Source organism: Vigna radiata, chromosome 7 (assembly GCF_000741045.1).
Source record: "Vigna radiata var. radiata cultivar VC1973A chromosome 7, Vradiata_ver6, whole genome shotgun sequence".
Taxonomy (NCBI): Eukaryota; Viridiplantae; Streptophyta; class Magnoliopsida; order Fabales; family Fabaceae; genus Vigna; species Vigna radiata.
In genome coordinates this window covers 49,036,023-49,063,979 of record NC_028357.1, presented here as the reverse complement: position 1 = coordinate 49,063,979, position 27,957 = coordinate 49,036,023, and the positions used below count along the sequence as shown (strand labels likewise).

At 35.1% G+C, this 27,957-nt stretch overlaps 2 protein-coding genes across 2 annotated transcripts; both read right to left on the bottom strand.

The window, feature by feature from the left end:
• Positions 1-280: 280 nt before the first annotated feature.
• LOC106766545 (pentatricopeptide repeat-containing protein At2g36980, mitochondrial) lies at positions 281-2,325 on the bottom strand. The gene has a single exon (XM_022784065.1). It carries the CDS (start codon positions 2,185-2,187, stop codon positions 328-330), a length of 1,860 nt encoding a protein of 619 aa, XP_022639786.1. The 5' UTR covers positions 2,188-2,325; the 3' UTR covers positions 281-327.
• A 1,918-nt stretch (positions 2,326-4,243) lies between these two features.
• On the bottom strand, positions 4,244-25,478 carry LOC106767512 (chromatin structure-remodeling complex protein SYD). Its single transcript, XM_014652421.2, has 37 exons — positions 25,312-25,478; positions 24,365-24,479; positions 24,202-24,263; positions 23,538-23,626; positions 22,798-23,460; positions 22,051-22,202; positions 21,727-21,878; positions 21,573-21,637; positions 20,826-21,503; positions 20,466-20,701; positions 20,207-20,304; positions 19,944-20,126; positions 19,638-19,818; positions 19,367-19,555; positions 19,242-19,285; positions 18,933-18,989; positions 18,426-18,522; positions 17,996-18,168; positions 17,695-17,908; positions 17,278-17,403; positions 17,063-17,152; positions 16,126-16,242; positions 15,929-16,009; positions 15,613-15,720; positions 15,148-15,317; positions 13,149-13,227; positions 12,992-13,066; positions 12,434-12,531; positions 12,242-12,349; positions 11,694-11,751; positions 11,365-11,592; positions 9,954-11,166; positions 6,741-9,862; positions 6,445-6,669; positions 6,146-6,340; positions 5,988-6,068; positions 4,244-5,578 (listed from the first exon to the last, which is right to left on the bottom strand). The coding sequence occupies exons 2-37, from the start codon at positions 24,467-24,469 to the stop codon at positions 4,619-4,621; spliced, it is 10,572 nt and encodes a 3,523-aa protein (XP_014507907.1). The 5' UTR covers positions 24,470-24,479; positions 25,312-25,478; the 3' UTR covers positions 4,244-4,618.
• Positions 25,479-27,957: the final 2,479 nt, after the last annotated feature.

Below are 27,957 nucleotides of genomic sequence, written 5' to 3'. Positions count from 1 at the left end.
GCTGCTATTAAAATTTTAAGAACAGTTGAATTACGATTTTTTTACTTTTAATTAGAATTGTCTTAGAAAAATATCATCTTATTTTTAATTAAATCACGTTAGTTATTTTCATTTAACTTAAAAAAATGTGAAAATAACGGGAAAAAACAAGTTATCAAAACAAACAGGTTTTAAGTGTTTAATCTTTTTAAAATTTTTGTTTTTGAACATACCTAAAGTTGGCTAACAAACACAAGGAGAGTGTTGATAACATTACTAAGCAATATACTTTAGCCAACAATTAAAAACAACCTTAAGGTTTTCTTCTCCAATACCAAAATGAATAGGTCATGCATGTCTGATTTCCAATTGAAGAAAGTGAAGTATCTTAGATATCTCAGACATGAAGGGATATGCATTGTTTCCAGATATAAAAGAGGTAATATCGTTTCTTATCTCAATCCAACTACTACCAACCACTTTCTTTACCCCCTGATCAACCATTGCCTTCCGAACTGTCTCTGCATTCTTCCACTGCCCACTTGCACAATACAAATTTGACAACAACACATAACCAATCTCCTTTTCAGGCTCCAACTTCTTTAGATATTCTCCCACACGCCTTCCGGTTCCTAAATCTCCATGTGCATAACATGCTCCTAGTACAACCTCCCATGAATTGCTCCTACCTTTGCTGCTCTTTGAATACTTCTTAGCTAAACTTCTTGCTTCTGACACGTATCCACCGCGACCAAGCATATCCAACATGCATGCCACATGGTCCATTCCATGGGAAAATCCAAATTCCAAACTCATGGATTGAAAGAACTCAAAGCCCTCGTTTATAAGCCCCAAATGGCTGCAAGTCATTAACAGCCCTGTGAAAGTTACTTCATCAGGCTTCACACCAGATGCCACCATTTCTCTGTACAACCCTATAGCCTCATTGGCCTTCCCATGCAGTCCAAATGCAAATAACATTGAATTCCAAGAAACCAAGTCCTTCTCAAGAATGCCATGAAATGAAAGCCGTGAACCTTCTATGTCCCCACATTTTGCATACATATTAACCAAGCTATTCCCGACATACAAATACTTGTCTAAACCATGACGAATGATGCAGCCATGGATCATTCTTCCATGAACCAGTATCGCCAAGCTAGCACAAGCATGAAGGACTGCTCCAGCTACCAGATCATCAAGCTGGACAGAGCTTTTTGTCATGTCTAAAAACATACTTAAAGCTAGCTCTCCATTCCCATTTCTCGTATACCCTGCAATCATAGAAGTCCAAGAAACAATATTTTTCTCAGGAGCTTGCTGGAAAGCAAGAAAAGCGTTATGGGTATTTCCTGATTTCATATGAGCGTCAATGATGGCATTCCAAGACACTTGATTAAAACATCCAAAGGAGTTAAACACCTTTATGGCGTCATCATGACATTCTAATTTAGCGTAAAAGCTTAAAATCGAGTTCTTTACCTCCATGGCAGAGCTCCAACCAGATTTTATCAGAAAACCATGCACCATGCATCCGTATAACATCTCCATTGACTCAGCACAAGCGTTCACGAGAGCACTAAAAGTCCACTGATCTGGCTGACACAAACTCTCACACATCTCCTTAAACAAATGCAAGCAAGCTTCAACTTCACCGCAGCGAGCATGACCCGCAATCATTATATTCCAAGCAATCACAACCTTTTCAGGCATGCTGCGAAACAGTTTAATAGCCATATCAAACCGGTAAGAGTTGGCATAAGCAAACAGAAGTGAGCACCATGTCACTTCATTGCTATCACTCATCTCATCATACACTTTTCTTGCAGCATCAGGACGCAGACACTTGCCATACATGTCAATGAGCGAGTTAGCCACAGGAAGACAAGACAGGTAGCCTGATACAATTACCAAAGCATGTAGTGTTGCTCCAAAACGAAGATGGGATGCACCAGCGCATGCGTTTAAGGCTGCAGAGAAGGAGAAGTTGTCGACTTTGGAATGGGATACTCTCATCCTACCAAAGAGACTAAGACTCTGCTGGTAAAGTCCTAAGTGGGAATAGGCGGTTAGCATGGCATTCCATGCAACCAAGTCTTTATGAGGTATTTCATCGAACAGTTTGCGAGCATGGATGATTTTACCCGAACGAGCTAGTTCTACAATCTTAGATGTAGTGCGGAACAAATAAATGCGCATGCCATTCATTCAGATTTTAGTTTTCAAAGAACTAAGCTTTGAAGCAGCTATGCCACAACCACAATTGTATAGTAGCTAGCTGAAAATCTGAAACTGAAGCTTATTCTATGTCACAAAATACCCTTTTTTTTCATTGCTTACTAATAAATTTTGGTACCTTTTTTATACAAAGACGGCAAGATTTGAATCCAAGTGAAAAATATCCATCCTTATTTCTTAGTTTCTTCATTTATTTACATATTAATTAAATAATTATCTTACAAATAATAAAAATTACAAAAGATAGACATGTATGTTATTATCGAATAGATAATATTAAATAATACATAATTTCATTTTCTTCAACATTAAAAAAATTATTGATATAAATATGAAATAAAAGTATCAAATAATAATTATATAAAAATCACGGAACTATACGAAATAATAAAAATAAAAATGAATAAATGTGTATATTAGAAATATATTAAAAAATTAAAGATTAAAAAAAATTAATATAAATTTTATATTATAAAATAAGTTAAAAGTATTTTAATAACTTGAAATAATATTTATTTAGATATTCGTGTGTGATAAGGTTGTTAATTATCTTATAATAATTTAATTAATTAATATTATGATCTCTCCAAACAGCATTAAATTAAATTAATTGTTTAAAAGAAAGTACAAGCGTAATAAGGTGTTTGAAAATAAAGAAAAAATTAAGTAAATTATCTCTCATAATAAGGTGTTTATTGGTACATTTTGAATAATATGGAAAATGAAAAATTGTGCAAGATTTTCACTTTTTTATTTATTGTTGGGTACATTTTAGAATTTGTAAGCTGTTTTTTTTTTTCTTTCTAAATCTATATATAATAACATATTTGATCTTAAGGTATTAAAAGATTTTTATATTTCCATTCAATCTTATATTCAATTATTTGGATATAAGATTTGAGAATTCCAATTATTTGAGAATTTTTGAAAAGTAAATGTTAATGGTGTTACAAAAGGTTGTTCGGATTTGATTGTTTGTGATGTTATTAAAGAAATATAATGAATTTTTCTTTTAGTCCACAAAATTCTCATTAAGTATGGAAGTTATCGATTATATGGAGTCTGTTAGAAAGGATGAGTTCTCACATATTTGGTTGGAATGTAACTCAATTTTGATTTGTAAAACTTTTTATATTTGAAATATAGTTCTTTAAACTTTTAAAGATGATGGGATATAATGTTTAATTTCTTATAAAGAAATTATTATCCTGATAAATAGACTAATATAAATATAGCAAAGAAAGTTTCAAATGACATTTTATTTTACTTTTAAAATTAGTTTGGATTTTTTTTTCATAAATATAACTACTAATGTATAAAAGAGCTTAGCTTCAGTTTAAAATTATTATTTGATCATGGATTTGGTTTGACTTTATTTTTATTTACTTTTCTTAAAAATATTTTTTATGTGATAATAAATAATAAATTTATTTTTGGAATATCAAGATAGTTGAAATGTTAAAAGACTAATGATGCCTAACATTACAAAATAAAATATTATATTTGATAATAAAATAAAAATCAATTAAATTATATTTTATAATATGCTATTCACACAGTGGAATTTAGATTTTTTTTTAATAGACATAACTTTCTTTTCAAGAATAAATTTACTAAATATGACCATTTTCAAATTTGAAAAATGGGATATAAATTTATCTTAAAGCTAAAGAATTTAAACCTTCCTTTTAGTACATTTTTGTTGTCTTATTTATCTACCGAGTCAAATCAAATTAGAAAATATTAATTGTTGAATAAAACATTTTCAATTTTTTTTATAAAAGTACAAAGAGATACATACAAAACACAGAATGAGGAAAAGGAAAATGAAAAAATTAAATAAAAATATTTATTTACTTTGTAACAAAAACCTAAGACTGTTTGGACCAACATAAAGAGAGTTTATTTTTTGAGTAATTTTTGCCATATATTGATTAAATGCACTCAAGAAATTCCAAACCAACCTACGTCTGTTGCATTCAGAAATAATTAAAATAAAACATTTCTTATAAAGTTTTCACTATGGTTTGTTTGATGATTAATCCTATTCAGGTAGAGGTAATGGGATACCATTTCAACCAATCGTCAATGGCAAAAACAGCTAATAATTGAACAGATGTTGGACCTATAATCATACGACAAGATTAAGCAATAGGATATCCAGCAGGATATATAAAGAAAATTACAACAAATATGTACAAAAAAATCCCTATATATATATATGATATTATAATATATACAAGGGCAGGTTTAATTAGTTGGTTCCAGATTCATGGGCTCTTTCTTCCACCTGAATTCATCTCATCCAAAGCTTTTTCATTTACAATCCGACAATGCTTCTTCCATCCTCAACTTCATATTTCTTTTTATCTGTATCTCTGTGCAGGCACTCAAAACATTTCTAGGAGGAGCCCTCAGCTACAGGCGTGGATTTTTCAATGTCTTTCACTGTTTTTTCTTCGTTATCCTGGTTACAATCACCAGCTTCAGATTCTTTGGGATCAAGTTTTTCTGAAGTGTTGCCATCCAAATCCTTTTCATGTTCCCTGCATTCTGATGCCTTTTCTTGCACTACTTGATTTTCCTGGTTACACACACCAGATTCGGATTCTTTAGTGTCAACTTCTGCTTTTGATTCTTTAGTGTCAACTTCTGCTTTTGATTCTTTAGTGTCAATGTTTGCTTCAGGCAAGTTGTCCACATGTTCACTACCTACTGCTGAAGAGCAGATAGACGAATCCTTAACAATTGTCACAGTCTCTGGCACAGCCAAACAACCTGGAGTAATATCAATCCCATCTCCCGTAACAGCTTCAGAATCTTCCGATACCTGCACTTTTGCTTCAATGCAAAGTAAACCTTGCTTAGACAACCCTTCCACCTTCTCAACTGTTACTGAGGGATCCAAACAATCTGGAGTAACATCAATTCCATCTCTCGCAACAGCTTCAGAATCTTCTGAGACCAGCATTCTTGGTTGGCTTCCAACAATACCTTCATTGGATAAGCCATCCACCTTCTCAACTGATACTGAGGGATCCAAACAATCTGGAGTAACATCAATCTCAACACCCGCAATAGCTTCAGAATCTTCCGACACCTGCATTATTGCTGGGCTGCCAACAATACCTTCATTAGATAAGCCATCCACCTGTTCAACCGATACTGAGGAATTTGGGACTTCAGATACATTTTCCATCTCAGTATCACAGCTTTTACTATCTGCCCTGACCTCACTGTCAGCGAGTCCTCTTGATTCAACCTGGGTTTCGAAGATTCCTTGTGGACCCTCATCAGACAATGTCTTCACCTCACTTTCCACCTCTGATGCTTTGACTACATCCACAGGTGTCCCACCAACCTAGGAAGCAATACAAAATCAAAGGCCAGAAGTAATGGAAACATTAGATAACAGATTTTTTAATGCAGACAAAACCATGAAAGCTGTACCAGTAAATATAAAATCATCGCCCAAATTGTCTAAAGTGATAATGCCCAACACTGATTCCATATTTAGGGCATTAGAAGAGAAACAACGCAGTTCTTGCAAAATGGGATGTTACAAATAAGTGTAAAATCCCAATAAACCAAGCCATGCAGCCTAAATTTTAATTTGTTTTACTTTCAACTGAAAAAATTCTCACCCTCGGAATATGCTTTTAGATAGAATATTAAATGAATTGTTCAAATCAATTACCTCAAATGAAGCAAAACAACTCACTGTAAAACCAAGATAAAAGAGTTTTGCATAGTCTAAAGGGGAGACCAACCTGTGTACTGCCTTGATCACACATCTCAGCTTCGGAATTATTATTTAATTTCTGTAGCAGTACTGGATTATTTGATGGACCCTAAAGAAATTAATTCATGACGGAAGTTAAAGGGAGAATTATGGCAGAAGACATTATGTAGGTGCAAAATAACTAACCTCACTAGTATCTGTACAGCTCCCCTCTTCAGTCAGATGTAGAACCTTTTCAGATGACAAAACAATCTTATTGTCCTCAATTATCAAGGAAGATGATGGCTCAATAACGTCACCTGATGAAAGTTGTTCCGTAGTAACCCCAGCATCAGATGCATCCACTTGATTACGGATCTCAGCTTCTGAACGATTTGGTTCCTGTAAAGTTAATGAATTTGTAAGGAACTCCAGCTGAAATGGTACAAGAGTAAAATTGAAGGGACAGTAACGACTAGTATACTAATAGTTGCCAAATGTCATACCTCATTAGCATCTTCACAATTCTCTCCAGTCATTGGTTCTGCACCAGCCAATGGGCTCCTGCATGAAATATCAGCTTTATCTTCCTCCATCAAGGAAGAAGGTAAATCTGTGCTTTTGGCCATCAGTTCTGGATCAACGCAGCCAACATCAGATGTATTCATCTCAACCTTCTCAGATTCAGAACAATCTGATTTATGTTGCAATAACGGATTTGCAATAGGTTCCTGCATAAACAAAGTACATAATTAGAGAAAAAAATTTGAAGCCAGATCTGCTAAATATGTACAAAACATACCATGACGTCATCCCTACAATTCTCAATCAGAGGATCTCTTTCGCCTGGACCAAACGAACTGAAGAGAGGGCCCCTGTCAGATAACACATTAGCATTATCTCTCTCCATATGCAAACAAGAAGGATCATTCTGGCTATTGGAAGAAAGCTTTTCTGAATCATTGTGAGAAACCTCAGAAACATCCATTTGATCACTCATTCTAACTTCTTCAGAATCTACTTTTACCAAAGACACTTGAGCCTCCGAAGAGTCGGTAACAATAATTGGGGAATCTGATGACATTTTATTGATTTCCAGCACTGGATCTTCTGGCAAGAGACCAGATCCTTCGATGTCTTTTTCAGATACAGACCTCACAACTAATTTACTGTCAGATGATAACCCAATCTTTTCTTCCTCTTTCAGTTGAGACAATGAAGGCTCCACAGCATCTGGGACAGTTATTAATTGATGAACCTTTGATTTACCAAGCAAGTCATTAGAGGAAACAGGTTCAACGCCATCAATATCAGAGGTAGAAGTGACCCCTTCTTCCTTCCTCACCGAAGGAGATGAAACTAAACCTAAGCTCTTCAACATACTATCTTCAGATCCAATCTGAGAATTACCAACCGGAGATATATCTTTATGGCCTAGTTCAGATTTAGAATCCTTCAATCCATCTGATGGAGAAATGCTGATAGATAGGCTCCTCACAGTTGATCCTTCTATGTTTTCTTCCTTTGTCATTGGATGGGAGGACAAATTCATATTTTCTTGAAAAGCGTCATGTTTTACAAGCACAGTCTGACTAATAGAAGAATTCATTAGACTATCAGCCTCCACTTCATCAACTTTTACTTCCTCCTGGAGTCCAGAGTTGTTGGCCGCATCCTTCTCCATTGACTCTTCCAAAGGTTCTGAGCCCCTATTTTGCTCTTCAACCAAGGTTGACTGGGACAGGACTGCACCTTCAGATATAGTTCCCTCTACAAAACTGCCAACACCAGAATCACCTCTTAAATCATTCCCTACAGCTTCCAAACCACAAGGCTGTGGCAACACTAACCTATCAGATGTGTCTATTTCTACATGGCAAGCCTCAGAGGAAGTCTTCGGATTGTCAATGGGATTGGGTAATACGATATTTTCTTGGGAAACAGGGTCAATATTTATCGATTTAGCCACACAAGACTGAAGCTGTTCACATATGAAATTCACATCATCCTTTTTTTCTTCAGATAGATTTTTTGAACAACTCTCGATCAATGGAGTACCATCCAAATCAGGTTCTAGAGCATCTGGATGTTTCTCAATTTTAACAGCCTTAGCACCCACAGGATCTTCCATTTCAGAAGCTGATTCTAAACACTGCTTCACAGGGGGTTCTAATGGCTTTTGAGAATCATGTTCGAATGTAATTGGATTCTCGGGTTTCAGCAACTCTGAATCTGGAATTTTACACCCAACAATCCCCTCATCAGAAGAGAGTTCAGCAGAAGCTTTTAAGGCAAACTCGGTTTCATTTTTAACTTCATTTTGTTTCGAAACAATAGAAACTATCACTGTACTTGGAGGAGGACCTGTTGCAGGACTAGATGAGGTCACTTGTGGTTGATCACCTAAATTTTCAGTCTGAACCAATAACCCAGCGTTATCAACATAAGAAAGAGACGATGCCAAAGATGGTTTCGAAGGATCCAATTTTTCAGTAGAAACTTGTTCTGTGACATCCAGACGTTTGTTTGTGGATGAATGGCTCTGAGTACACATATCAGTCTGAGTAGAATCAAGATTATTACTAGAAGTTTTGGGTTCCAATGGAATTAGCGAGCATCCTGGGCCACCAATATCAAGTGCAGAAGGTCTTAAACACTCCTCAGAAAAATCAGATTGGTCTCCAAGTTTATTATGATCAATTACCACAAGAGATCCAGCACCAGAAGATGAACATATCTGATGGCTACTCGAATCTACACTTAAATCACTGGTAGGAAGTTTCTCAGAAGAACCATCAGTCTTTTCAACAGCACTGACAGTTGTATCAAGAGCTATTTTACACTCTGTGATTGAGTTTTCAACACAATGTTGAGTCTGTTCATCCTTTTCTTTAACATCTGATAGCAAGCTATGTTCTCCGGTAGTTGGCATATTTAAATTAGCTTTACCCTCCAAATTTGGCATACTGGATGCCGGTTCTGATTGTTTTTCAGGAACATTCACAACAGCATCCGAAGTTAGGCATGCTACACCACTAGATGTTATATCACAACGTGCTTTATCCTCCAAATTCTGGTTATTGGAGCCACATACTGCAGCTTTAGTCATTACATGTCCAACAGTTGAATTCTTATCCTCACTCCCGGCAGAATCATGAGCTTTGGGCTTTGGTAAGCAAGTTCCAGAGAAAACTTCCTTCATTACCCTAGCAACATCATGCACAGAAATCTTATCTGCAGAGATAGGAGCACTATCAATCCTTGTAACTTTCATTTGCTTATTTTGGGTAGAATTGGTTGTTCTATCTTTTCTTTTTGACTCATGACTGACTACTCCACTGGGTAAAAGGATCTCAAATGATTGGCTTTGACTGATATTGGCAGTGGCTTTACCTTGCAATGAATCCCCTGATGAATTCTGTGCATGATGACTTAACTTGGGATCCTGACCCGTAACTGCATCAGGAACAACAGGTAACACTGAAGCTGATTTTTTACCCCTTCGTCTTGGTGGGTCTGCTCTATTTTGAGTTTTCCGACCTTGCCTTCTGGAAGGGATGGATTCAATTGATCCTGAAAGAGTACTTTCAGAGGCCGGAGTGGAAGGATTAATAGTGCTTAATGTACTGGGAACAATCTTTGGATTCACAGGATCTAAAGACTTATTGATGGCATCAGTATTAGTTGGAGTATCAACAACTGAAGGGATGATTTTTGTAGTTTCAACGGTTTGAGTATGGGTTTTGCCACCCGAAAGCTGATCTTTCGTCGCCTCAGCAACGGGCACTGTTGTGAGCAATGAAGTTTCACTCCGTGAGTTATTGCAAACTTCATCTACCTTTGACGAGGTTATTTCAGAAGATTTAACAATCTTTACAGAAGCATCATACACCTCAAGATTCTTAACCTTCTCAAGATCTTCCCCTGCAAAAAAAATTGAGTTTATATCAAAGTTCTTCTCTAAAACAAATGAAAAGACTTTTAAGAACTTCAATACTACAATGCCAAATTTCACCTGGAAATTTGATCATACTATCTTGACATGAAGGCGTGATCACTGTCTGTTTAGCTGAGTCATCTGATCCTTCCAATGATTTTAAATCCTGATCACCTAAGTTCTGTGATGCTTGATCCTGGACAACACATTTTGATTCTGGAACATTGTTCACTTCCAAGCTCTTTAATTCAGTGGCTTTTTCAACTACAGCACTTCCTGATGATATAGGTAAATTAGCAGTTTGATGTGAATCCTCATGTAAAACATCTGGAACTGGAGCCAAAATTGGTGCCTGCTTCTTCCCCCTACGACGTGAAACTCCAGTTTGCGACTTCTGATTTTGTCCTTTACTTGGCATCTGTTCAGATGGATGAGTGGTTATCGTTTGAACCAATGTTGTATTAGAGGGTGAGGGATGGGGTGCCTGAGAATTCAAAACAGTCCCAGCACCCAGACCACTGTTCAAAGAAGCAGAAGATGGATAGGCTACTGCAGCCAAACTGGGAACAACTTCACCCTGGGAGATAGCTTGACCAGAAGGACTCACCAATTTATTATCCAATTTCTCATTCACCTTTACATCAGGACCAACAGAACCACCCGGGACAGGAGGTGGAACCATGACCTGCTTCTTTCCTCTACGTCTAATCCCCCCTTCACTACCATGATTTTTCCGCCCTGGTCCTCTTGCTTGAATAGATACAGAAGCAGGAACGGCAGCTACCTGAGAATTTGGTGGAATAGTGGGCACGGGAATGGCAGGATGTGCATTAGGAGAAACTCCTGCATCAGACTGCTGCCCGGGTGCATTCACACTTGTAACTTCAGAAGAATGAGAAACAGAATCAGCAGCTGATGATGCCAAGTGCCCAGACCCAGATCCCTTTTGCAATTGTGTGTCTACTTCAACAGTTCCAGAAGTTACTGGAGGACCCATCACAGCTGGGGACTTATCAGATGTTATTCTTTTTGGTCGTCCACGACCACGTTTGGCTGGGGGAGTTATCTCTTTAGCTTGCTGTACAGGCAAACTCTCCACAGATGGCAAAGTTGGGGCCACTGGAGACACGGCCACCACAGGTTGGGGGTTGGAAGTAGATACAACAGAGCTGGAAGTATTTGTCGGATAACTCATTTCTGCCACTTCTTTTACTTTGGGTGAATCTGGAGCTTCAACTTGACACATCTTTTCAAACTCTTCCTCTGTCCATTGCTCTTCATAGGAACGTACCTGCACAATGTTCACATCAATTAGGAATTGCTTACTACATCTAACACAAGGTAATACACGAGTATGATTATTTTGCTTTTCACACATCACATGTCAAGTTATGTTCATCAAAATTACACAAGTTTAAGCCTATATAAAACTCACAATATGAAGGTATGTTGAACGCAAAATCTAAATGAATAAAATTTATAGACAAACCTCTCTTGCACGCTTTCCCCTGCCATATTGTTGAGTATCAAGGCCTCCAAGATATCCACCCTTCCGCTTTACTCCACTAGATTCTACCACAACCTTAGGGACGTCAGATATCTTCATTGCTTCATAGAACTGTTTCAGATCCTCATCAGTGACCAGACGAGTAGGAAGTGGAGGAATAAGATCAGATCCATCAGCTGTCTGTCCATGCACCAATTTCTTCCATGTAGCCTGAACATTATTTTAGGAGCACCAATGAGATTCTTCGTTTCACAATAGCAGTTAAAAAGCTATGTCTGATGTAAAACCTAAGCAAATACACAATACAATACCAGTTCATCTTCCTTCCTTTTTTTGTCAACAGCCTCAAATATATCTAACTCTGTTTCGCTGCAAAACAAAAACAAAATATGCATCAATTCTCTTTTCTTCTCTCTGCTAACACAACTTGGGTAGAAGGAATAGCCGTGGGAAAACTAAATTATAAGGTAGTTATAATATTATTTTAAATGCAATTAGAATGAAGAAACAAAACATTTGCAATACTTAAAGATCTTATCAATAATCAAAGGTTTTAATAGCACCATGTACAAAGTATAACGATGATCTGAGATTTGAATCAGCATAGCAGAGGGTATAATGCTGTAATGGCACTAAATACATAAGGAACCACATTATGTAATTAATTAAATGGAGAATGTAAAAATACATCTCCAAAATTTTCACTAATTACTACTACACCCACCAAGCTGTCATTCTCAAAAATTGACAAATTAAATATGCATAAAAGACAGAAAATCAAACAACTCAATCATCATAAAGCACGGATAATAGGCTTTAGTTAACAAACAGGTGGTGAGAAAAGGATTCAAAAGAGAACCTGCGGGCTAAAACATCATTCAGAGCATCATCATCCAAAACAGGTGCAGCTTCTTCTTTCTTACACTCACGCAGGAGCGCTTCTAAGTATTCTCTTCGATCTTCAGCACTGCAATTAATCACAGACAACAGAACATCAGAACTGACTCAGAAATGTCATCAGATAAAAGTGAAACATGACAGCATTGACAACCTTGTATTATTATCAAAAAAACCAGCAGTAATGCTCTGATTAGCAACACCAAGTTTGTGCTCAGCTGAAGCTCTGACTTGTTCTTCAACAGTTTGAACCTTAATAAATTGCAAGCAGAAGAAGCAACTTCAGCATATATGAAAGCAATAGAACTAAATTTTCAGTCAGGCTATAGAATTAACAAGTAAAAAGCTACCATCAATCTGAACCATTAAGCAGGCAAGGTAGATACCGGAAAAAAACAAACATTTTAAAAGCCCCAAAAAAAGAATAAAGGGATACAATATCAATATAATGACAACAAAATATGTAATTCACTATGGTTTCAAAGAATAGTAATACAAATATTTTACAAAAAAAAAAAAAAAAAAAAAAAATTGTAATTAAAAGCTATAAATCATTAATGCATAAAGCAGTACAAATTAAACTGCGTTTGCCTCACGTACTCACCACAGGCTATACATGTATTAAAAACTATTCCCGAGGGAAAATATAACTAAAATCATGTATTATTTAAACAATTTGATATAAGACCGTTTCAAAGGGAAAAGCACTAACAGTTTCAAACCGAAGAACAAGAACATCCCTCTTTTGACCAATTCGATGAGCCCTCGCTTGGGCTTGAAGATCAACCTGAAAATAAATCAACAAATATCACATTATTCACAAAAGCATACCATTTATTTAGAAAATCATATGAAAGAAATTTCGTTGCCTGGGGATTCCAGTCAGTGTCAAATAAGATCACTGTGTCAGCAGCTTGAAGATTCACTCCAACACCACCAGCTCGAATGCTTTTTTAGACAATAGATGAATGTCAGCAATATAAAAGATAATACAAGTTAATGGTTTATCATGTATACAACATGAATTAGCTCTGATTTGATAGGTCCTTTCAGATTACATCTAAACAACATGAAGCAATATGGGGAAAGAATTGTTAAACAAGTTTCAAAACAAACTCCCTCCAAAAAATTACAGGAAAAAATAATTACAATGTATAGCCAATTTAGCACAAGTTTTCAATCATAGGAAGACAAATGATAACTTCCAAGTCACAGCAGTGAAATATCTGCAAACACAATCAAAATAAAGCATATTTGGGCCTAGGACCCAGCTAAGTCCCACAAAACCCTTGATATGCTCTAGTTTAAAACATTTATAGGCAATGAAGAACTAAACACAATGTTTAAAATACTGGATGGCGGCGCATAGCAGCCAACCCAAAAAAATGCTAGTCCAGGACAGTGTCATGACTGCTATTTTGAATTTATTCTATAACATATGCGTATATCTATATCATTCAACTGCTTATTAATATTATTTTTATATATATTTTGTTATTCTAATTCATATTATTGCATTAATTCTGTATAGTCCATTACATTTTTTTAGATATACTTATTATTATATGTTGCAATTGTCTCTATTGTATAATACAATACAACTAAATAATATACTTATGCATAATGCTTTGTTTATATTTTTAATATTACGGTTTTTAATAATTTTACATATAGTTCATAAGAAAAACAGTAAAAGAACCCCTTCCCTAATTACTGGACTGCTTTGGTCCAATGGGGACTCGGGCACAACAACATCCCTGACTTTATAGACCAAAAAACTAGCAAATTTCAAGCATCACCCATCCAGCAGTCACCTCAGCACAGACCCAAACCATCTCTTCTCTAGAAAACCTTCTGCAACCCAGACAAGGCTAAGCAACTGCAGAATGGTCACATACCACCAAAGATGACCACTAGCACACCACCAGAGGTGGCCAGAAGAGATGTGTAAGATATAAGTGTAAAAGGAGGACAGGCTACAAATTTTCAGAAAAAAAAAAAAAAAAAACAGCGTATTACCACTTTCAGGCCACTACAGAGCCCTTGCTGCGGCCAGGGACCACTCCCCTCCGCCACAGTACTATTCTCAACCTGACTAAACACTGCCCCCTAAAGGCTGGAACTAAGGCAGCCTCCAAAGAGACCACTATTAAAACAGGCCAAGGGTGGCCACTGTTAGGACAGCATTCCAACAATAAACACAGAATTCTTGAAAATACTCAAAATTCGGTTTTACCTAGACTAAACGTATGGAACTAGATCTCTTCATTGTCAGAGAAAAGTCTCTAGCCAAGCAGGTTGTGGTGGATCATTTTCCTGAATGAACTGATATATAGCTCTTTTTGAGAAAACAACAACAGCAACAACCAGTTTAGGTACCAATTGATAAGCACTAACCCACTGGGGGAACTCGTCCTTCAAAGTTAAATGTTAAGTTGCCAGAACTAAGCACCTAAATACTCTGCTGAGCATTTCATTCTACTTGATGTGCAAGTTAGGCACTCCATAATACACAAATCCATATCATGAAAAAAAAAAAAAAAAAGAACCATGATATGAAAATAGAAAGAAAAAAAAAACATTTTCTACATCATGAAAACCTGGAAATAAACATTGTATTTAGAAAAAGAAAACAGGAAATCGTGACAAATAGAAAAAAATTTCTCAAACAAAATAGAGCCTAAAATTTATTATGTAATTCCAATAATCAAATATAGATTAAGATTTGAACAAAAGTCCATATATATAGATGTCAATAGTAGGCAGTCAACTAAATATCTTGAAAAACACCCTACCCCAACCCTAAAAAAATCGTTTTCCCCCAATTCAATTTTTTTAATTTAGTGCTGTAGTAGACATTTAAGTTACCTGAGCAAGAAAATAAAATATGGAGATTCAGGTTGGTTAAATAGTTCAATCAGAGCACCACGATCACCTCCTGACGTATGTCCATCCAACCGAAGGTACCGATACTGCTTTAAGGTTAGGTACTCCTCCATAACATCCAGCAGCCTAGTCATTGTTGAAAAGAAAAGAACCTGAAAAGGCGTAGAAAGTATGAAGATATAACACAATAAAAGCTAAATTTCCAAAACAAAACGTTAATAATAAGGTACCCATTACAACAAGTTTACTTTCATAGATTTGGCAAAGGGAGAATGAAATGTCAAACACATTCCAAATTAAAAGCAGCTAGTAGATCTTGAACGAAAAAAATGCAAGCATGGAAAATAGGATTCCAAAATATCTTCAGTTATAGCAACTCAAAACAATACTGACAAGAAATAAGTTAAATGTAGTAATTTAGCAATGATTATATAGGATATTTCATACCCGATGATCTGTAGCCTTTAATTTAGGCAATAAACGGTCCAACATCTCAAGCTTCCCACAGAGCCGAATAATTGGTGGCAGATAATGTTTAGGTATGAAGTTATCCACCTGCAAACAGCAAAAAGTCATACTGCAGGATAACAAAAAGTAAAGAATAACAAATACATAATCACAATACTTCACTGTCTGCTGAAGCAGTCAAATAAACAAAAATGACTACTTCAGACAGAGAACACACTATTTGGAAGTGTAACATATAGCCTCGGTAAAGAAATTTATTTCTTTCTGGATGAAGCTGGCTGAGATATGAATATACCTCCTCCGCATGAAGCTGGCTGAGATATGGATGATTGCATATATTTCGAAGCTCCATGACAGAGTTGTGTACTGATCGAGCCTAACAATTATAAATTTCAATTAGACCAGCAGAGCAAGGCATGTATGTTTTCTATATCTAATATTAAAAGGTTAAGAAACAGTGTCCAACACATAATAAAGTATTCAAAAATATACCCTTGAAGAGCCAATAGAACCAAGATTTTCTTCAACCCTCTTCATCAAAAGTTTTTGATACGAAGAAGCCTCACATCTTATTAGTCTCTCGATCTTCTCAGGGAGCTCGTTTTCAACCTAAAATAAATCGTAAGCAAAAGCACAGTAGAATGATGATTTCAGAATCTAATACGTTCTTCAGGGCAGACAATATAAAAGTACTTGGCTAGAGAAAATGTCTTCTACTTATACTTCTGGTTACAAAAAGAGTCACGTTATTTTTTCCTTTGTTCAAGAACGTGAAACACAAAAAAACAGTTCTCCTTGATTTCATCACAAATCCTAAAAGTTAGAGAACGAAATGAAAAGATAAAAATATATTTTTGAGTTAAAAAACCAAAGAAATGAAAAAATAAAGCATTTTTTCAAAGTAGAAATGCTAGATTGCACTTCTAAAAAATCATAATTCAATTCATAAAGCTTGATACAAAAAAGAGTAAAGACTTTGGTTAAATAACAGACCTGACTTGCATTTCATCATACAACAACAATTCTATATTGCACCAGATATTCATCAAAATTCTAGTAGCTTTAAGAAGCTCATTTTTATAATTTTTTATGACGCCTTAACTCCATATTTTACAATTTAAGAGTAGTTATAACTCAAAAAAAAATTATAAACATACAACTGAAGAATGCATGAAAAAGGACAGAGAAATTAAGACAACAAAATGAATTATGAATGTATAGAAGAGGCATATACGTTGATGACATCATATGGACATATAAGTACGCCCATGGTTACATACTACGAAGAAGGAAGTATTGATTAGAAGAATCAAAACAAATCATAAGCCACATAAGTAAACTGATAAAGAATAAACCCTGTCCATAGAATACAGAAACTCAAGGAGGAGTAGGAACTACACTTATTAAACTTGAGTTCAGTATTAAAAACCTTGTGTTTCAATCTCCTGAGTACAAAGGGTCTCAAAACTTGGTGAAGACGATTTATGATCAAGAGATTTTCCTCCTCGGATAATAGAGCCTATTCAGTATTTATAAATAGAAAACAACGCAATTAGTACATAAAAATCAATGAGGCTTAAATTGAAATCAAGAATATGTAAATTTAATGACTGTGTGTGTATATATAAATAATCCAAAACTTACTTCATCAGGTGAGCTATCTCCAGCACTCTCAAATGGCTTATTAAACCATTGAGAGAAATCCTCCGATGAATTGAATATGTTTGGTAACAAGAAATTAAGTAGTGCCCATAGCTCTTCAAGATTGTTCTGTATATAAATATAAATTATAAAATAATGAAACCAGTAGTTAAATGTTATAAAAGAAGGGTAAAAGTGAGATAAAGAGCATATCAAGAGCCTTCATTAAAGGTTGAGCAGAACCTTTAATTTATTCCCAACAAGCACACACACAAACACACATATTCATACATACATACATACATTCATTCATACATACATACATATATATGTATGTGTGTGTGTGTGTGTGTGTGTGTGTGTGTGTGTATATATATATATATATATATATATATAAAGCTAAAGGGAAAAGGGAAAAACCTGCAAAGGTGTTCCAGTTAATAGCAATCTGTGAGAGCTCTGATAGTGTTTCAAGTCAGCATTCAACTTGCAAGAAGCATTCTTTATGCGATGGCCTTCATCAATTATTATATAATGCCAATGTATTTTGCTCAGCTTTGGTCTATCGTGCTTATTCATCAAATATTCATATGTAGTCAAAAGAACATTGAATTTCTGGTGAACTATCCTTTCCCTAAAATATGAAAGAATTGATAAGATGCACACCAAGGCATAACCAATAAAACAGATTAAGGGAGTTAATATCCTAAAGTCCAATTACTTGAATAACCGACGTCTCTCCTCCGGCGGTCCAGCATAGACAATTTTATGAACACCAGGAGCCCAGAAGTTTATTTCTGAGTCCCAACCAGGAAGAACCGAAGAGGGTACAACCACGAGAAATGGTCCTCTATCATTTTTTGTTTCCATCAGATAGCAAATTAAAGAAATAACCTGTAAAATAAGACATTAGGACTTTATAGATACAAATGATCTTAAAACCTTTTTATTGCAATATGATGATTCATTTTCTTTAGCATACATTTACTGTAATAACAAGTGCAAAGTCTCCAAAAGAAAAAAAAATTATTCAGCAGGGATAAAGAGGGAAAATAACATGCTACCAAAATAATAATTAAAAAAGGGACAAAAAGGATTCAAATAGGAATCCAACTACGTATACTAATCTCCTCAGTTCACAAAAACTGTACCTGTACTGTTTTACCCAGTCCCATTTCATCAGCAAGAATTCCGTTCAAATGATTGTTGTATAGGGAAACCAGCCACCTCAAGCCATTCATTTGATATCTAAGGACAAAATGTTCAATTAGAATGAATATAAGTCCTTATATCCAAAAAAAAAAATGGAGAATGGAAGGCCAAAGCTCTTGCTTGTCAAACAAGATTTAATAAAACTAACAATGACATGCGAGAAGTGAGGATAAAATCCTCACTGAGACAAATTATATGCAGAATTTCATAAATATAAAAAGGACAAAAAGTGCAATAAAAATAATTTGGATCTCCACTGCAAGACATGAGCATATGTATCCATCTAAATAACACGCATTATAAAAAGGCAAATATTTAACTTACTCCCACAAAGATCCAATTTTTCTTTTTGCACTTTTAGACTGATTTCTTTTTTTATTTCCGTAATTATGCATATGTATCCAACTAAATAACATGCATTATACAAAGGAAAATATTTAACTTACTCTCTCAATTTCCCCCCTTGCAAACTAGATGGCTGTTCTGCAATGCTCTCCTTTATACTGCAGAGGTAGTAAAACTCCTTAGAATGAAGCGGGATTACTAAACACATTAGAAATTTAAAATACATATTTATAGATTAAAGGAATCAATGCAATATGAACACTTTTAATCCTTTGACACTAAAACTAAACCAGTAAATCCCCAGTCTCCTATGGAGGTTATCCTAGCATTAATAACAAAAGTATAATATAAGCAACTAACACTACCAAGAAATTTTCTTATTAGATATTACATTAGCACAGAACTAGTACCTGTGAGCCATCTTATAATACTTCTCATTACTTTCCATATAATGCTGCAAAAGGAATTGGAAAAAATAAGTCACATGTTTTATAACGCAAGATACCTAAGAAAGAGATGCATAAGACAAACTTGCCTTTGCCTGATCACTTTCATCTTCGTTTTCTGTTTCACTATTCTCAAGAAAACTGACATGACCTGTATCATCAACCTCCTGTCCAAAACGTCCAGCAGCAGCCTTTGCTTCCTGTAGCTTGGACCCAAGCTTTTGAAGATACTTCTCAGTCTCTTTAAGTAGTTGCTTTACACGATCTGATTTCGCATCCTAATGTACCATTGAAAATGGCATTGAGTACTAAACATATAAGCCCTGTATCCATTCCTAACAATTAAGAAAACAAACAAACCTGCACCATACGAAGATATCCCTCCACATCATTTATTTTCAGTAAATTAATCTTTTCCCGCTGGATTCTATCAATCTTTTCCCGATGAATGCGTTCTTTTCTTTTATGGAACTCCTTCACGTATCTATTGAAACCCTTCCACCGTTCCCTCTTGATTTTGAATACATCATCAAGCTTTTCCCTAGATTCCCAGAAATAATTGAGGAAAGGAGTAAGGAGAGCACTGATTCATAGTTATCAACTACAATGCAGTGGAAAATTTTAGAGGTAGAGAAGTCAATTAGAAATGGGAAGACAAACACATACTTGTGAACCTCTATCTCACTGAAAAACTCCTTCTGTCTCTCACGAATCCGTTTCTGACGCTCTTCCTTCATTTTCTGCTCAAACCTTTCAGGTTTGACCCTTCTACCATGCCTATGTTTCTTAATTGATTTTAAATGATCCATCTCGGTTGTAATTGGTTTGAAAAAATCGTTCAGAAAATCACTGGATCACAGAGGGAGAATACACTGTCAAACTGCAAATTGAAGAAAATAACAAGTTTATTCAAACAACACGGAAATTACCTCCGAAGTCGTCGTTGGAGCTCTAATAGTTGAAGTTTTTTTAACTCTATGACACTTTTGGTTTTAGCAGAAATATCTTCAGAGGAGCTCACATTTTCCTACAATACATCGAATAAAGCACAGGTAATGAATTTTACATACTGTGCAGTGATTATGAATAACACATTTTGTATGTGCAGGGTGCAAATATTATTTAAATGTTCAAGGAGAACATACTAAGCGCTAAACCAGAAAAAGTGGCAGTTAAAAGAGAACAAACCTTTAATTTGTGAAAACTAGTAGCCATTCTTTGTTTTGTTTTCTGCTGTTTTTGTACCCACTTTTGCTCAACTAGAATCCTCTTTCTCTGCTGATCCATGATCCATCTCTCTGACATTGTATATTTTGGAGAAGGTGGCAAATCGCCTGATACCAACCTCTCATTCCCATCTTGCTCTGTAGAAAAAGAGATACCATGCTTTGATGCATTATCAACTGGAACTGTTTTGAAGCCATCTGAAAGTAATCCCAATCCATATTTTAAAAGTAATCAATTATTTACACATGATATAATGCAGAAAACGTTAAGCTGTAAAGAAACTGACTGTAATAGCATGGTTATATTGAGTATGGTTTACACCTGGAGAAACATGTTTTATCATCACATTTCCATCCTTCATCATGGTTGCTCCATGTGGATCACTTTCGGTCCCTGGAACAGATTTCCATTGCTCTTTCAAAGAAAAAGAAGACAGACTGTGATTCCGTGAACCACAATTATTACCAACATTTTGAAACTGACTAGGAATATTCTCTCTTCTTTCTATAGGCAACTCATGCTGAATAGTAGAGATCTGTGGAGATCCCTTTGAAGCCTCATTAGCACCAGAAAAACCAGCCCAGCTATTTGGACCAACAACAGATGATTGGTTAGGTCTTCCTACTGGCATATTACTGGTGTCAACATCATCTAAATGATTACCAACCACAGCTCCTCTTGTAGAAGAAGAATCTTGCTGCTGACATGAAGTGACTGAAGAAGCTTGTGTGGTCATTCTTTCTTGAATCCGTCTTTCAACATCTCTTTTTGTGACATGTAGATTACCTTTGTCCTCCATTGTTCTTGGGCTCTCAGTTCCCTTTGACAAAGAGTCAGCCTCAACAATTTTACCAGCTGAAGAGGAACCTGAAGGGTTTTTATCTGACTGTCTCACATTGCTTGGGCCTCCGAATGGCATCATGACTCCAGAGGTATTATTTGATTCATTAAGAGATTGTGATTTTCCCTTGTGGTCAATTAGATCTTTGCGAGAACCATCTGTGTTACCATCACTTGTTAGTCAATGAAGATGGTCAATGTGTGAAATAAAATATAAAGACCAGTCACCTTCTCTAGAAAAGGCTGTTCCAAGTGCAATTTCAAGATGTAGTTTCTTTGGTGCTAGGCCATTCCTGCACATTTAACAACAAAGTTTCACATGATAAATATAATTCCAGTCCATTTTCTCAAACCAATAATACATGGTAGCCAAACTGCCTACCTAAATGCTAGAAAAACAAGGCACTGAGCACGAAGCTGTTTTAACTGTTGTTCTTTGAAAGGCATGACAGGAACAGTGGATTTTCCTGTGTCTCTTGGAGGAACACCTTGTCTAAGCATAGTCATTTCAGAGCCACTATTTTGCCTGCCAACCTGTCAATAAAATAACATGGTCAAGTAATCAAGTTGACTATATAAGAAACATAGACAAAAGAGAATAAAAGCAGAATAACTTCTAAAGTACAGTGAGTATAGCTGATGGGGGGAGCGGATAATACAGCTAACAGACAAACCGTGAGGCAAAAAATTGGTAAACAGCAAGTACCTGAGAAATTTTATGTCCATCAGCTAAAGTAGTAGAGCTACCTCCATCACGCTCAACTGCACCACCATACTGCATTGAATTTGAGAAAGCTTCGGCCATTGAAGATGCCCCAGCGGGAAATCCCATCCCTCCATGAACCTTTGCATAAGCACCTGAAATTAATATAAATTGTTTTCTATCAAGAACTGTGGGAAAGAAATTCAAAGTTATAGCTCTATTTCCTTTGTCAAAATAATTCTAGGTAAAATTGTTCCACAGTCACTCTCCTCCTTAATGACCCAATCGTGATGATGATCTAACAGCAGAGGATACTCAAATGATTTAGGCACAGCCAAGTATGACTGACATAAGAACTACTGCTCAAGAAAACTTTTACTCAATTTCTTTCATTCCATTAATTATACATAAACATAAGCTCTTCTAGGAAGTCTTGAGTCAAACGTCACCACTGACCACTCAAATATTTGGCATTGGTATTTTAGTATTATATATATTCCAAAACGCTTGTAGTTCGTAATCCCACAAGCTCAATTTCATCAAGTTATATCATGACTAGAGACAGAAATTTCTCCAAATCCCTTGCTTAAGCCAAGGGATGGAGGTGCTAACTGCTGCATTGACCTTTCCGCCACTGTATTACCAGGAACAACATTAGAAGAGGTGGAACATAAGATTTTTAAAAAGAAGCAATCCAGCAATATTTTTTATCACACATCCAATCTCATTGTGTACAGCTTGAGGAAGTACCTTGCTGCTTTCCTGAAGCGATATGTGCAGAGGAAACTTCCCAGTCTTCAGCATACTTCGAATTAGGAGCTCGCACCATTGGATTGCCAATCTTTGTCAAATCAGTTTGCTTTGCCAACGAATGATGACCTTCTTGGTTTGCTCTAAGCATTGTTCTCATGCTACCAGGCAAAGTTGAAAGATTCTCCATTTGACCACTATTTGGAGCCATGTTAAAGTTGCTTAGTTCCCCGCTTTTAACTGGAAGACCATCCGACGATTCAGCCTTGGTCATTTTCCCCTTCCTTGCACTAACACCAGTATTGCGAGGATCCAGCTGAGGACTGTCAACATGCAGTTCCACGGGGGATGATGTATCTCCCCTCTTTCTTTTTGTCGTAGCTTTCTTACCATCCTTTTGATTTGACTGTTTGTCCCAGTTAGCAGTATCACGCCTGTCTTGAGACTGTGAATTAGCAGACCTAGAATCCAAACTAGATGGACTTCCTTGATCAAAAGACTGGCTACTCCTCTGAGCCACAGATCCTTGATAATAATCAGGTGCTCCCCCACTTGGTGCAACCGGTGGCCGGCCAGAAGCATAAGGGTCCATTTTGGACACCTCATTTTCCACGAGGCCCACTCTAGAATCTTTTGTAACATTCACTGGCTGTGAAGAAGATCCTGCAAATTATCAAACATTGAAATCAGAATCACACAAAGATCATTTCTGCAATTAGCAAACATTGGCCATTAATTACCAATTTGAGGACCACCAGTCAACGGAAGACGAGATGACTTCAATGCTTCAATATCAAGACCATGTTGATTGATGACAGTCTCCATTGCCCTTATTACACGCAACATTAATTTTGAAGCCAAGAATGACCAGTATTAGTTTCATTATAGTCAATAAGGCACAACAAGAAAATTAAATCCACAAGATGAGCCTCATAATTGCGAATTATGTTTATCTATTTGAAAAAGCAATCATTTGCATGGGAAATAGCCATCAGTTTGAAACATATGTTACTCTAGCCAAATTACACAAAGTAACAAAATACATCCAACCTCTTTTCCTTCTGGAAACAGAATACAGAGTACAAAAAAAAAATCACATTTATTTAAACCACACATGATGCAGTTAAACAAACCATTCCGGTGGTTATTTCATTTTCCATCACACATGGAAAAGCTGGTTATATCCTCATGAAAAATGTGTCATGGACCTTAACCAGGTTTGACCGAAAGTATAGGGACAAAAATATTTTACTCATATCTTAACTAGCTAAAAAGTAAACATGCGTCCCAATTGAACAATTAGAATCGGATATTCGAATTTGTTACCCTACTTCACTTAAAAAGACGAGGTCCAACAAAACAGCTAAATAATTGCATATGGATGAATTAGGGTGGGCATTTTACCTTGATATCACTTGATATGGCATTGAATGCTCCTTCCCACTAGATTTCATGTGTTGTAGTATCTGAAACATATCTCAAATTAATCACAAGTATTTGATTAATTTGAAGTTTTTTAAGCAATTGAAATTGAAGTTTTTTATCATTAAGAGAAAGCAACACACACCACGTAGAGTTTAGTAGCTAGCTTGGCTGGCTCGTCTTTTGAATCCTGAATGAGTTTATGCAGAAATTTTGCAGCCTCCAATTCCACATTCTGTGAAGAGGCCATCTCATCCGAACTGCACAACCAAAATATTGTGATTTCAAGAAAAACTTAGACGACATGGAGATATCAGGGTAGCAAACCTATCATTTTAAGCCAAAGAAGAGAACCAGCAATTAACAATGATATAATTCCCACCAAGAAGGACATTGGGGGAAGTTGACATTTCCGAAAATATAGTTTTTAACCAAGCCAAATGGCACCGTGTTATCCATATGGCAAACTTCACCTGGTGGGAAAAGGCTTTTGTTGTAGGGTGACTAAACTCAACAAAGACAACAGAATTACAGTGTCAATAGCATACAGATAAACATGGGAAGGCAAGCTTGTATGCCAAGTTCCCAAAAATAAAAGGCAAAAACATTAATTAAGCGAATACGTGAAACAATTGGCCACTGTTTTAGTATCAGAGACAAAAAATCAAAGGACACATAACCATATTAAGGAACATATCCATTGGGAAAAGAAACGAACAGTTCCCAACTCGCTACCTGTTCCCCTTATACCCTGCCTCGAAGCCTTCTGAACCAAACATTGCATGACCATTCATCCCCAAACCCGTCACCATTCAGAATAAACCCCCATTCCCCTTCCACATCCCAAAACAAAACGCTCGTTTACGAAATTCCCCAAAGAAAAGCACAAACACGCATAGTCAACACTGAAACAATGAAAATCCCCGAAAACTTTCAAATGCAAGCCGAACCCTACACGTCAAGGTTCGCAATCAGCGAATCTGAGCAACGCAGAGGAATCTCCCGAAAAGGGAAAAGCAGGTCGAATTTCGAAATTGCTCTTACAGATATTCAATTGGCAAGAAGCAAGCGTTGAGAATCGGAGAGGGTTACCTGAAGCTCGGAAATCCGAGAATGAGACGATGTTCAGCTACCTACATAGACAAAAGCGCGCGCTGACACGGATAGTCTCACAGAGAAGTCGTAAAATCTGGTTTAAGAATCACGCTGCCTGTGAAGACGAAACCCCGTCTTTGTAGAAACAGTGAGAAGACGATCCCAAACAAAGCCTTATATCTCACACGAGTGTGGAGGCCAGTTCCGTGTGAACTTTACATTTTCTACGTATTTTATTAACAAAACCACAAGGAAAAAGTATTATAAGAATTTTAACGTTATATATCTAAAATTTATAACATAAGTTAATTTATAATTAAAATTCGTAATGAATAAAAACCATAAATTCTATTTTAAAATAATAATGAATAATTTATGTTGGGATGCGAAATTAATTTTAGTTACTTTGTAATTTTATTTAACAATAAAATTAACTAATTTATACATGAGAGGTTTGGATAACGAGTTTTTGAATCTATTTGTTTAAATTGTATTAATAATATTAGTAAATTATTAAAATTTAATAATTTAAAAATAGTGGAGTATGAATTATAATTATTATTTTTTTAATGAACTCAATTTCAGTTGAAACTCACCATAATCTATCACATCTTTTACTGCATCCTTCAACTCCATCGGTTCAGCACCAAATTCCCTTTTGTTGTCATTGATGAATGCATTCTGAACAAACTTCTTTTGGAATCTCAATTTAAGGTAGTCCAGTGATAATATTCTTCAGAAATTTAGGTCACCAAACCCATTACCATTCACGTATATTATGAGCAGTAACATAGCATTCATGCTTTCATGTGTTCATACAAAAAGTTTTGCATGAATAAACCAATTTCTGGTTCTAGTCATATATAATGAATTTTGTACCGCAGGGTTTGAACAGTCGAAAGATACGGCCGATTTCTCAGATGTAGACGACAACTCTATCAACAGAGATGTATCATAGGGTCTGGACGGTTGGTGGATACATTTTCCAAATGTAGGCGACAACTCTATCAACAGAGGTAAGAATCTATCCCGAGCAGACCGATCATGATGAGAAAAACAGTAAGATTAAATTAAGATAAAACGAGATTAGAAGTATTAGGCCAACTATTGGGCCGTAATTAGGATTTTGTTAATTATAGGTCCATGGTAACAACTATAAATAAGAGGTGAACAGTAGCAGGTGGTTAGTTATATTGAGTGCACATTTATTCCTAGTATTTACTTTCTCTCTCTGTCTCTATCCTTTGAATGACTTGAGCGTCAGAGTGTCTTTAGCTTTAGCTGGTACTCGGCCAAGAGAAGAAGACAGGAGTGATCGAACGTTCAGAAAAAATTATGTAGGTAAGATCTAACAACGATATAACCAGAACAAATTCTAAAGTGATTAATTAGAGATTTCGTCTAAGTAATATATTAGTTACTAATACACTTAGAGATAAAAACACCTCTTAATATTATCTATATAAAAAGATAACAAATAATCAAAGAAAACAACATAAGATTATATTTAATGCACATATAATTACTTAAAAATAAGAAGAAGACAATAAAGAAAAAAAACAATATACAAGATGAGATAACATTTTATTTAATGTTGTGATAATTACTTGAAAACTTATAAATACATAAATTAGATGAAAAGGTGTAGAAAGAAGGAACGAGTTAAGATCCTAGAGACAAAGAGAAACAGAAAAAAAGAGGGAGAAAAAAAAAATAGAGAAATTGGAGCAAAATGTTACAAAAATATAGGTCTTCTAAAAGTATTTTTTAGTGTTTTAACAGGGAGAGTGAAGTTAAAATGTTATATTAATATTAATAAATTTATGTGTCTTTTATTAAGTTTTTATTTATTTTTAATTATATACTATTTTAATTACTTGTATTTAACTTGGTTGTTATTGTTATCTTCTTTATTTACTTATACTGTTTGATTTATTTTTAGTTACACGATGTTATTTATTTAATTAATTTAATTTACTTTTAATTACGTATTAATCATATTTATTCACTTATTTTAATTTACTTTCAATGCACTAATTATTTGTTTTATTTTATTTATTTTCAGTTATACATTCAACTTAGTTTAATTTATCTTGGTTATGTATTAATTGTGTTTATTTATTTCATATATATTATTTTCAATTACATATTAATTATGTTTATTTCTTTCATTTAATTTATTTTTATTTTCAGTTATATAATTAGTCTTGTTTACTTTATTTAATTTATCTTTAATTATTTTTATTCTTTATTTAATATTTTTCAGTTACACAGTAATTCTACTTGTTTTTTTAATTTATCTTCAATCATGCACCAATTATTTATATTAATTTATATTTTTATATTATATTTATGACATTTTGATTCATATATAATTTTTTATTTTGAAGTTTTTATTTTTTGTGTTTTATTTTATTTTGTATTATTTTAAAATATCACTCTTATGTAATTTGAATATATATATATATATATATATAATAATAATAATAATAATAATAATAATAAAAATAAAACAAATTAAATATTATTTTATTCAGTAAATCTGGATAAGATAAAGTTACATATACATTCTATTTTTTTTAAATACTGTTTGTATTTGTTTGAATAGTATACATATTATTGGTCCATGAAAATGACATATAT